The sequence below is a fragment of the Elephas maximus genome, chromosome 20, assembly GCF_024166365.1.
Source record: "Elephas maximus indicus isolate mEleMax1 chromosome 20, mEleMax1 primary haplotype, whole genome shotgun sequence".
NCBI classification, from domain to species: Eukaryota; Metazoa; Chordata; class Mammalia; order Proboscidea; family Elephantidae; genus Elephas; species Elephas maximus.
In genome coordinates this window covers 52567700-52579512 of record NC_064838.1, presented here as the reverse complement: position 1 = coordinate 52579512, position 11813 = coordinate 52567700, and the positions used below count along the sequence as shown (strand labels likewise).

The 11813-nt window shown below is 49.7% G+C and overlaps 1 protein-coding gene across 1 annotated transcript; it reads right to left on the bottom strand.

The window, feature by feature from the left end:
• Positions 1-934: 934 nt before the first annotated feature.
• On the bottom strand, positions 935-2965 carry CAMP (cathelicidin antimicrobial peptide). Its single transcript, XM_049862602.1, has 4 exons — positions 2727-2965; positions 1955-2062; positions 1740-1811; positions 935-1126 (listed from the first exon to the last, which is right to left on the bottom strand). Exons 1-4 carry the CDS (start codon positions 2919-2921, stop codon positions 971-973), a joined length of 531 nt encoding a protein of 176 aa, XP_049718559.1. The 5' UTR covers positions 2922-2965; the 3' UTR covers positions 935-970.
• Between the last annotated feature and the right edge of the window lie 8848 nt (positions 2966-11813).

Here is an 11813-nt window from a genome sequence, read left to right as displayed (position 1 = left end):
GCTGTGACTGAGTCACTCTGTGTGTCTTTCCTAGCTGTAGCTCCTTGCCCCGCTGAGCGGGATCCTTGTTTTCAAAGGTAAACAGTTTCATACCATTTAAACCCTAAACACAAGCCCACAATGTAATCTGCTGCCCATGGAAAGAAACAGTAATGTGTCCCAGTGCCGGGGGAAAGCCAGGAGTAGTGGGCTTTCCCAGAGTTAAATTTTTCAAGGGAAAGTGGGACCTTATGGGAATTCCACCGGCAGGCTAACTTTAGAACCCAACCAGATCCCTCTATGTCTCTGGGAGTGTTCAACAGAATGCCTGGGCCATTCTCAACTGTCACCTGGTGACAGCTCCACAGCATCCCACCACTGGACAGAGTTCCCATTGCTGTCGAGTCGGTTCCGACTCATAGCAACCCTATAGGACAGAGTAGAACTGCCCCATACGGTTTCCAAGGAGCGCCTGGTGGATTCAAACTGCCAACCTTTTGGTTAACAGCTGTAGTTCTTAACCACTGTGCCACCAGGGTTTCCAAACTGTTGCCATTGTGTTGATTTCAACTCATGGAGTCCCCATAAGTGCCTGTGACCTTTTGGAAGCAGATCACCAGGACTTTCTTCCAACTTACTTCTGGTTGGGTTTGAACCACCAACCTTTTTTAGCAGTCAAGCACTTAACCATTTGTGCCACCCTTTGGATGCACACAGAGTAGGTCTCCTTAAGTCCCTGCTAGGTGTTGGATTAAGGAGAGAGGGGAGGTATATGAAGGGCATAGGGAGGATCCTTGCCACCTCCTCCCATACTCTCTTGGATGGAACAGCTGCCCCCACCCATCCCTGTCTCATACAAACACACACACACACACACGCACACACACACACACGGCCTCCCAGAGTTAAGGACTCGTTTGTGGGGAGTAAGAGGAGACAAGACAAGTGAGATGGAAGCCCGGAGGAAATTGCTTCCACAGGAGTTTATTTTTCAGAACGCGTAAGAAAAGCGAGGGCCAGGCAGATATGGTACCCGGCGTAAAACATCCCGAAAAAATCCCTTGACTCTCCGGCCAACTTTCTTGAGCTTCTCTTTACTTTTCCGGAAGAATTTACGTAAGCCGCGAATTCTCCTGACATGCCTGGGCTGTGCACCAAGAAGAAACAGGCTCATTGTGGGGGCTGGACACAGGGTCAAGCCAAGGCCCCTTCCCACCTAGACTTCCCCCTTTCGGGGCCATGCCAGGAGCAGTGGAGCCCAGTTTACCCTCCAGCTGTGACCTTTGGAACATGTGGTTGAATCTCTGCACCCAATAAACAGTTGAGAAAACTGAGACCTAGAGATGGCAAGGGACTCCCAGGGTCACACAGTCCATCCTTAGCAAAGCTGGACTGAGCACTCATTCCTCAAATTAGTGGTTCTCAAACTTTAGCAGGACTCAGAATTTCCCTGGAGGGTTTGCTAAAATACAAATTGCTGGTCCCCACCCCCAAAATCTGATTCAGTAGGTCTGAGTGGGGCCCCAGAATTTGCATTTTTAATAAGTTCCCAGGCGAGGGCTACACTTGGAGAACCATTGCTCTAAGGGAATGAAGAGCAATTGGAGAGATTGAAGGCTTCAGATTCCAGTTGGGGGAGGAGCCCGGAGTAGGAGGGGCTTTCTCTGTTCTGGGAGGGGCAGTGATTAATTGGCCACAGGATGTCCCCACACCCTGCCCCACCCCCATCAGCCCCCCGCAGCCCAGAACAGGCCACTCACCCTATCACAGTTGATGTCAAAGAAGCCAGTGGTCTGGTCCAGGGTGACGGTCCCCACACAATGCTTCACCAGCTAGGAAAAGGAGGCTTCAGGTCAGACTGAAATCCCTTCAATATACCCTCCTGGCCCCACCCCAGTGGCTAGAAGTGTTCCCTGGGGGCTCTTCGCTCAGTTCTTCTGGGAGCACCACCAAAACCCCCAGATCCCAGCCTCACCCCATTCTTCTTGAAGTCGCATTGCTCTGCAGGCAGTTTTGTCCTCCTAGGGCACACAGTCTCCTTCACTGTAAAATTCACAGGCTTTGGGGTGTTTGGGTTCTCATCCTGGGCAGGGAAGAGAAGTGAGGAAACCGGGTTCAAGCTCATTATTGCATGAACCTGGTCTCTGTCTCCCTAACTCTCCCCTTCCGCAACCAAGAGAGCAGCTTTTCAACAGCAGCTACAGTGTGCTGGGCACAGGGCTTGGTGCTGGGCACAGAGGTGAGGAGGACAGAGCCCATTCCTGCCCTCTGCAAATGTTAGGTGAGTGGGAGCAGACCATAGACCAGCTCTAATGAGAAGCGCCTCCCCCTACGGGGTGGGCTGAGAGAAATCAGGGAACCTCCCAGAAGTAAAGCCATCTGCACTAAAACCTCACGGTTGGGCAGATCCCTTCCCTATGTGGGGGATGATGGGGTACAGAGGAGATTTAAAGCAGGGTAGGTCACTCCCCTCCAGATTCAATGACCTACCCTTGTCCCTGGAGCTCCTAGAAACTCCTGTAGCCCACTGGGGGAGAGGGACCACCTCTGCACACAGCAGGAATTCTAAGGTCAGAAACTCTCATGCTGTACACAGTTCTGGGAAGGCTTCCTGGAGGAGGTGGGACCACACTTAAAATGGGAAGTGCCTTCCTGGCAGGAGGTACAGCATGAGCAAAGGCTAGGACTTGGGACCAGGAGTGACAGTGAGACCAAGCCTGGCTAGAGAGAATCCCCCACCAACTCACTCCACTGGGCTGCTGGTTCAGCTTCAGGAGACGGTAGAGATTGGCATCTGAGGACTGCTGGTTGAGGCCATCCACAGCACGGAGCACGGCCTCTTGGTAACTGAAGGCCTTGGCAGCAGCCGGAGGTACCACCAAGCCCAGCAGCAGCAACAGTGACCACCACTGCAGGGAAGTGCTGCCCCTCTGGGTCTCCATGGTCCCCAAATCTGCCTCCCACCAGCCACAGGAACCTCCTTTATGCCCAGCCTGAGCCTGATGCAAAGGCCCATCAGGGGGCCTTCCTGACCAGCCTCATCACTGGCCACCTGCCAGGGTGTGGGCCGGGGGTTGCTTCAGCCCTGACTGTTACCTAACAGGGCTTGGTGGGTAGTGGATGAGGACTCCCTGAGTACAAGGTGAAGAAATGGTTTCTCAATCTCCCTAACAAAGCCTGTCCCAAGCCCCATAAGGGAGTGTCCTAGCCTGAATTGCTTAAGAGTGTTCAGTCCCCCAGGAGAGGAAGAGAGCCAGGTGCTCATCTGACATCCTTCTACCTCTGTGGCCTCCTCAGGAATCAGGGTAATGGAGTGTGTTCACCTCTGAATCCCCAGCTTTAAGCATCGCCTTGCACACAATTAATGTTTGATGAATAAACAACCGTAGTCCCCTCCCCCCACCACCACATACACACAGCAGAGACTTTACCACCCAGCGAGTCCCAAGGGAGAATTTGCAATTTCAGTTCAAGGCCACACTACCCTGTTTTCTGGACCCAGCCCTCAGCTGGTTCTGGAGCTCGGTTCCTTTTGTTCCCCTTTCTTGGGCGGATCCTGCTACCCTGACATTCTCAGCCTAAAAATGCCTCCACCCCGCTCCAGATGCAGCCCATCGCCAGCAGAGCCTGAGGAAGGGTCATCTACACTCACTGACCCCATTTCTTTAAGTTCTCTCACACTCAAGGCCAATGCAGACTGGCCAGCCCCCTCTGGATTCAGTGGCCACTGTCAAGCCTTGTCTTTATCAACCTTACCCAGGTACTGGCAGACCTTCCCTCCTCCTGAAACTCTACCTGCACACATACACACATACCCACATCTTACCTGATGCAGCTCTCCTGGTTTCCCTTCTGCCTGTCTGGTGGCTCCTTCTCCATATCTGTTATGGATTGAATTGTTGTTATTAGGTTCGGTCGAGTCAGTTACGACTCATAGGGACCCTATGTACAACAGAACAAAACACTGCCCTGTCCTGTGCCGTCCTCACAATATTGCTATGCTTGAGCCCATCATTTCAGTCATTGTATCAATCCATCTTGTTAAGGGTCTTCCTCTCTTTCTCTAACTTTCTGCTTAACCAAGCATGATATCCTTCTCCAGGGACTGGTCCCTCCTGATAACATGTCCAAAGTACGTAAGGTGAAGTCTCACCATCCTTGCTTCTAAAGAGCATTCTGGCTGTACATCTTCCAAGATAGATTTGTTCATTTTTCTGGCAGTTCATGGCATAGTCAATATTCTTTGCTAACACCGTAATTCAAAGCATCAATTCTTCTTCGGTCTTCCTTATTCGCTGTCCAGCTTTCACATGCATATTAGACCACTGAAAATACCATGGCTTGGAGCAGGTGTACCTTAGTCCCCAAGTATGTCCCCAAAGTGACATCTTTGTTTTTGAACACTTTAAAGAGGTCTCTTGCAGCCAATTTGCCCAATGCAATAGTTATTTGATTTCTTGAATGCTCCTTCCAAGAGAGTTGACTGTGTTGGAAAAGAAAGTGTACATGGCAGCTTTTGGGCGGGGTGTTCCGTATGTGTCTATGAGATCAAGTTGGTTGATTATGGCATTTAAATCTTCTGTGTCTTTACTGAGCTTCTTGCTAGATCTTTTTCCTTCACCAAAAGTGATGTGTTGAAGTCTCAAACTACTATTGTGGAGTTGTCTATTCTTTTTTTCAATGCTGTTAAAGTTTGCTTTATGTATTTTAGAGCCCTGTCATTGAGTGGGTAAATATTTATCATGCTTATGTCCTCCTGGTGTATTGATGCGTTAATCATTATATAGTGTCCTTCCTTATCCTTTGTAGTGGATTTTGGTTTAAAGTCTAATTTGTCAGAGATTAATATTGCCATTCTTGCTCTTTTTTAATCGTTGTTTGCTTGATATACTTTTTTCCATCCTTTGAGTTTTTGCTTGTTTGTGTCTTTGAATCTAAAGTGTATCTCTTGTAGGCAGCATATAGAGAGATTGTGTTTTTTAATCCATTCTGCCAGTGTCTGTCTCTTTATTGGTGCATTTAGTCCATGTACATTCAGTGTAATTATTGATAGGTATGAATTTAATGCTGCCATTTTTATCTTTATTTTATTTATTTATTTTGTCATGTTGACAGTTTCTTTGTTCTACTTAATTTTCTGTGCTGAGTCATTTTTCTTTATGTATTCTCTTTTCATCTTTTTCATTGTTGTTGATTTTGTATTTGCTGAGTCTTTATGTCTTCTTTTTTATTTCAATGTGTAGATTTGTTAGTTTCCTTTGTGGTTACCTGAATATTTACCTCTATTTTTCTAAGTTTAAACCAACGTTTTATTTCTTGATATTGCCTTAACTTCCTCTACATTTGGAAGTTCTATGACTACACTGTTTAGCCTCATGAGCATTGATTGTAGATCTAAGTAGGATGAAATCCTTGACAATTTCAATCATTTCTCCATTTATCATGATGTTGTTTCTTGCTCCAGTTGTGAGGATTTTGGTTTTCTTTATGTTGAGGTATAATCCATATTGACGGCTATAGTCGTCAACCTTCATCAGTAAGTGCTTCGAGTCCTCTTGGCTTTCACCAAGCAATCCTCCAATCCTGATGCCCCGTTCTTCCTCGTATAGTCCAGCTTCTCAGATTATTTGCTCAGCATACAGATTGAATAAATATGGTGAAAGAACACAACCCTGACACACAACTTTCCTAATTTTAAACCATGCAATATCCCCTTGTTCTGCTCCAATGACTTCCTCTTGGTCTATGTACAGATTCCTCATGAGCACAATTAAGTGTTCTGGAATTCCCATTATTCGCAATGTTATCCATAATTTGTTATGATCTACACAGTCGAATGCCTTTGCATAGTCAATAAAACACAGGTAAACATCTTTCTTTAATCCCTGCTTTCAGCCAGGATCCATCTGACCCCAGCAATGAGACCCTGGTTCCACGTCCTCTTCTAAATCCGGCTTGAATTTCTGGCAGTTGCCTGTCGATGTACTTCTGCAGCCGATTTTGAATTGTCCTCTGGATTAAATTATGTCCCCCCAAAATGTGTGTTGTAAATCCTAACCTCTATGCCTGTGGTTATAATCCCATTTGGAAATGGGTTGTCCTTGTTATGTTAATAGGGCAGGATTAGTGAAAGGTGTATCTTGAGTCATTCTTTTTTGAGATATAAAAGAGATTAAACAAGCGAGCAGAGCAGAGATGGTATAAGATAGATGCCAAGCCACGTGAAGCTCAAAAGAGACGAGGACCTTCCCCCAGAGCTGGCACAGGGAGAAAACCTTCCCCTGGAGGTAGCATCCTGAATTAGGACTTCTAGTCTCCTAAACTGTGAGAAAATAAATTTCTGTTTGTTAAAGCCACCCATTTGTGATATTTCTGTTATAGTAGCACTAAGACACTCTCCTTCGAGGCTCCACTTCTTAATCTCCAGCATTTGCAGGGTTGCATCCTGGGCCTCTTCTCTTCTCAGTGTTCACATCTCCCTGCAGCACATCTCTTCCCAGGACACAGTTATGATGGACAGACACGACCTAGCCTGTGTCTCTGTGTTCGAGACTCCCACAAATGTCCTGGTTGGCCTCAGCCCACAGTGCCCAGCGTTCTGCTGTATACTCAAAGACTGGAAGCCTAGAAAGAACCCCACCTTCCCCTTCTCCCTCCTGGGGTACTCTCCACAGACCTCCCCAACTGTCATCACCCCAGTTTCTGCTACTGTCTTCTTTCCCCTGAACTATGGCCAAATCCTCCACACTCCACCTTCTCTAGACTCCAGGCTCTCCCCAGACTACCGTTCATCCTCCACACCATTGTTCAAGGGTACTTCAAATTGCTGATTTGGCCATTTCACTGCCCTGCCTTCAAGAGCTCACACAACCCTTGTCCTGGCATCAGGGCCTGCAGTCTTATTGTTCCCCATTCCCCTTATCCCCATCCCTGCATGCTCCAGCTGCCAGGCTGCTATGAACACTCAACCATTTAGGTTCTTCTGAGCCCCCTGCTCTTTCTGTCACTTCTGTGCCTTTCCATTTACCTGGCATGCCCTTACACTTTGTGAAGCCTTTCCTGACCTCCGATCACAATAACCTCCTCCTCTTTCCTGCCACAGCCTCCAAGAAATCTCCCCTGATTTGACCCTAAATGACTCCCTATCCAGTGCTATGCCTGAGACACCAGGCTGGGGTGGAGAGAGCACAGCTGGAAAAGGTAATTGGCCAAAGTGATAGAGGGATCCAGGGGCTACAAGGCAAATTCTGGTGCCAGCTCTCCTGTGAGACCTAGGGGGAAACTTGACCTCAGTTGTCCTGTGGGACCCTTCAGGGTTTGGACAGGGCACTTTGGAAGCTGGCAGCCTGTTCAAGTGCCGCCGGTTGCGCACTCGCCTTTGGGAGAAGGAAGAAGTGGGCTTTTATGCAACCTGGTTTCACAGTGCAGGTATTGCCCTAAAGGACTCTTGGTCAAGTAGAACTTGCACATCAGGGCTCTTTATAACAATTGGGAGCGTATCCCAGGGCATCAGTACCCCAGGGTATCCTCAGGGTTCTCCCGGCTCCCTCACCTTCCTTGCTAGCTTCAGAGTCCCCAAGAAACCAAACTGGGAGACAAACCTCAGACTAGGGCAGAGGATATGCCTGGTCCTGCATTCCTCTAAGTCAAATCTAGAGCCCCTTTCCAACTGGCCAAAGGGCACATTCCACCTCAGCCAGGACTGGACACTCCTGCTTGCCTGGAACCAGTCAGAGCCCAAGCAGCTTACACACTGCTCTGATGCAAGTCAGAAGTTTGGACTAAGGGTGACTCGCCTTCCCACTCCAGGCCACAGCACAGTCCAGGCTTCCTAGGTTCTAGCAGTGAGCCCTGTCCTGGCCTGGGTATGGGCAGATCAGCATCCACCATGTGAGCTAGGGAGGTAATTCATACCTTTTAACCCATGGCTGCCCCTGTCTCTTGGGGAAAGGAAGAGAGATACTCTGCTCAGCTTACCTTTTCCATAATGTCTCGCCCCATTGACAGGGTTATCAGAAGGTTTTAGGTAAGCCCAGAATCAAGACCTTGAGAGCTGGATAAATGTCCCTTCCTTACAACAGGGACCCTTCTCAAAGGCCTGGTCAGCTCCTGCCCCGCAGACAAACTCCATTGCTTCTGGTCTGCTTGCCCCGGGGACATCTGTCAGGATGGCCAGCTTGTGCTGAGAAGTAGAGCACTGTGCAGTTTGCTCGTCCTCTCAGGAAGCAATGAGAGGGAGGCCTGGGATGGGAATCCCAGGAACCATGTCCACCCCCAGCCTCTGTCTCTGTGGGCTGCCCCTCTGTGTACCCAGGGTCCACGGTCAGCACATCAGAAAGCCCAGGGCTCGGCAGTCAGAGTTTAGGCTCCTGAGCCTGGCTGCCTGGGTTCTGGGCTCGGTCCTGCCATGACCAACTGTGTAATCTTGGGCATCTGTGTACCTGCTCTGTGCCTCAGTCTCCTCATCTATAAAAAACCAAAACCAAACCCGTTGCTGTCAATTCCAACTCATAGCAACCCTATAGGACAGAGTAAAACTGCCCCATAGGGTTTCCAAGGCTGTAATCTTTATGGAAGCTGGCTGGCACGTCTTTCTCCCATGGAACAGCTGGTGGTTTGAACTGCTGACCTATCAGTTCGCAGTCGAGTGGCTTAACCACTGAGCACCAGGGCTCCTTCTCATCTGTTAAAACAGATGATAATTATTTATAGAATTACTGTGAAGGTCAAATGTGACATTGCGCCTGCTCAGTACATGTGAGTTGCTGTCTTTGTTGCTGTTGCCGTTGTTGTTGCTGCTAATGTGTTAATGTGACCCCTTGGATTAATACTTCAGAAGTAAACATGGCACCAGGGAGGTAGTGAAATTGAAGTTACTCAGGCCTTGAGCTGAAGTCCCTCAGGAAGTAAGAATCCTCTAAAATGACGGTTTTAGACAAGGCAATCCCCAAGGGATGTTTGTGTTTTTACAAGATCAACCCAAAATGAATGAGGCTTTAATGGTGGGGTTTCAGGTGCCAGCTTAGGTCAAATATTGTATTTCAGAATCTCAAATCTTAGTGCTACCTCCAACCACTGCAGCACTCTTCCCATCTCACCCTGGAGAAGTGGACAAGCGGGTTACACACTCCTGTGGACTCTTCCAGGAGAGAAGGGAAGCAGGCCATCTTCCTTATGAATTAGTTTCTTGTTCTTGCTGTAAAAGGGGCCCATGAGGTCTACCTGGATAGCCGTGAGGACCACAGGCAATGTGTTTGGGTGCAATACCTGATATATAGCACGTGTGCACAAACTGCCAAGCAGACAGCCCACCTCAAGGGATCCCAAGTGGGCTTTGAACTCTGCAAAGCAGCTAGGTGAAGCACAAACTGCACCAAAGCCCAAGGTGCATCGGCCTGGCACAGGTGGCTCAACCTTTGCTGCTGGCAAGTTGCCTCCCCTCCCTGAGCCTTCATTTTCTCATGCAAAAATAGGGGACAGTAATCCCAACCTTGCTTGAAGACAGTGTGTGGGAGCGAGCTGTATATTCAGGGACAGAAGTCCCTGCCCTGGCATCCAGGCATCCCAACCACCAGGCACCCTGTGGTCAACAGAAGATGCCAGCCACAGGCCTGCACAGGCCCTGAACAATTCCCACCTTCTGCCTTCCTTTCACCTGCAGGATTATTCAGTCAGGAGACCTAGAATGGGGGGAGGTCCCCAAGCCCCATCACTTACTAGCTGCATGGCTCTGAGCAAGTCACTTTGTTTCCTGAGCCTGGATATCCTCATGTATAAGATGGGAATGACATACCCTACAGCGTGGGGACAAATGTGACAGTGGAGGAAAAAACACGTGTCCACTGTCAAGTCTTGCACTTCCCGAGCATTTTTGTGAGTGAGGCCAGGGTAGGGTCTCCTTGCTCTGCGATGGCTCGAGCCCAGCTGTCCTGACACAGGCATGCACCATGCACGCACACATGCTTGGGAGCTGTGTCCCCTTTCCTTGCCAACAGCCCCACCCACTGCCCCAGACCCCTGTCAGTTTCTACTTAGCCTTTCCAGGAAATCTGCTCAGCTATCACCTCCATGGTGCCCGCCGCCCAACACCAGGCTGGGAGACATCTTCCCAACCACATCTGTAGATTCCTGCTGTGTTTATCTGTGGGGTTTCTCCTAAGAATAGGACCACCTGTTCCCAGACGAGATTCATGGAGGCCTGGGTTGCTCTGTCAGACTGGGGATCCCCAAGCTGTTCCTTCTGTTCAGACCCTCAGTGGCAAAGCGACACTCCCCCCAACAGACCAAGGGCTTTCCCAAATGTGACAACCTTGCCTTTTCCTCAGGCAGGTGCTTCCCAGGACAAAGCACTGAGTCCCCTTCAGCCCACAGGCTCCCTAGGGGGCAGGGCTCACTTCCTTTTTGCTCCCCTCTCAAGACTCGGCACCAGCTCTGCCCTGGACGGATCCAGAATAGCAAGGACAGCGCCAGCAGGTACAGAGACAAGTTCAGGGAACATTTGTCAAAAAAAACTACACAGCATAGGGCGGCAACGGGTCATGTCTGGCAAATACGCTTTGTTTCCTGGCGTGACTCCTAGAGGGGCTAGGACATGGTGTCCAGGGTGGTGGAGGCTCTGTCCAGCCATGGGAAGAGAGCTGGGTCTTGTCCAGATGGCTCCCAGAGCTACTGGCTCACAAGGATCCTCTGCCCGCCCCTGGGAGGACTACAAACCATGGTTTGTTTCCTCCTGAGAAAGGCCAAAGTAGCTGTGGGCAACCACACCCTGTCCCCTCCCAGGAATACCCACTTGGGGCCGGAGACCTATTGAATAATTCAGGTTTCCCAACCCTGGGTTTGCCCCTGACAAGGAAGGCTGGGCCTCCAGCTTATTGCCCTGTGCAACCCCTCCTGCCTGCCTGGTGTCCTTGCCTTGGCCCTGCCCTGGGAGCCTGCAGCCTCTCCCATTGTCAGTGATCCAATAACCCACGCAGCTCCAGCACTTCTGTGCCTCTGGGCAGCTGGGAACTATACACCAGGCTGCCCGCTGCTTACCTTCTGCTTGGTGACCCCCAGACCCACACCCTCGACTCTGTCTCCTTTCCTCTCACTGTCCCCGGCTCACGAAATCTTACTCATTTCTGCTGTAATGGCTCAGTGACTTACCTGTGTTGTCCAATGCTGAAGCCATGAGCCACATGTGGCAATTTCAATTTTAATTAAAATGAAGTAAAATGAAAAATCAGCTCCTCAGTCACACTAGCCACATTTTCAGTGCTCAGTAGCCATATGTGGATAGAACTTCTCCATCATCACAGACAGGTCTGTTGGACAGTGCTGAGTTAGACAAAAAGGCTAGGCTGGGAGTAGGGAGGACTGGGGGGAGAGAAGGCTTCTGTGACAACCTGGGCGGGTTGTCCCTGTGACCTGCTGGCTTTCTATGAATGTTTCAGAGGCACCTACTTGGCAACACCACAAAAGGAAAAGGTTACTGTGTGGGAGAGAGCTGTGAGGTGGAACAGCCGTGCCTAGATTAGACAAGCACATTTAGGCCTCAGCCAGCAGCTTTGTAAGGTTTATAGAAGGCCCTGCCCTGGTGGGGTTTTTGTTATAGAAGCATCACTCTGGCTGCTGTGAGGAGGGGGTGCTATCCTCCACTCCCCACACCCAAGATGACTGGGGGCACTCTCTCCACATCTGTGCAAACCCCTTCCCCTTGCCTTGTAGGTGAGGTCAGGGGAATGCAGCTGGGGACTATGAGGCGTTGAGGGCCCCGGAGGCCAGGCAGCTTTTGGCGCTAGTTTGGGGCTGGGGGTGTACAGCAGTAATTACCTCTTTTCCATCCGGAAGGCACA

What these genes read in the sequence shown, in the direction of transcription:
- CAMP (XM_049862602.1), bottom strand. Translation starts at nt 2,921, where the DNA reads ATGGAGACCCAGAGGGGCAGCACTTCCCTGCAGTGGTGGTCACTGTTG. An exon ending in TGAACCAGCAGCCCAGTGGA is followed by an intron (nt 2,063 to 2,726) that starts GTGAGTTGGTGG and finishes TTCCCTGCCCAG; the next exon opens with GATGAGAACCCAAACACCCC. An exon ending in GCGACTTCAAGAAGAATGGG is followed by an intron (nt 1,812 to 1,954) that starts GTGAGGCTGGGA and finishes TCCTTTTCCTAG; the next exon opens with CTGGTGAAGCATTGTGTGGG.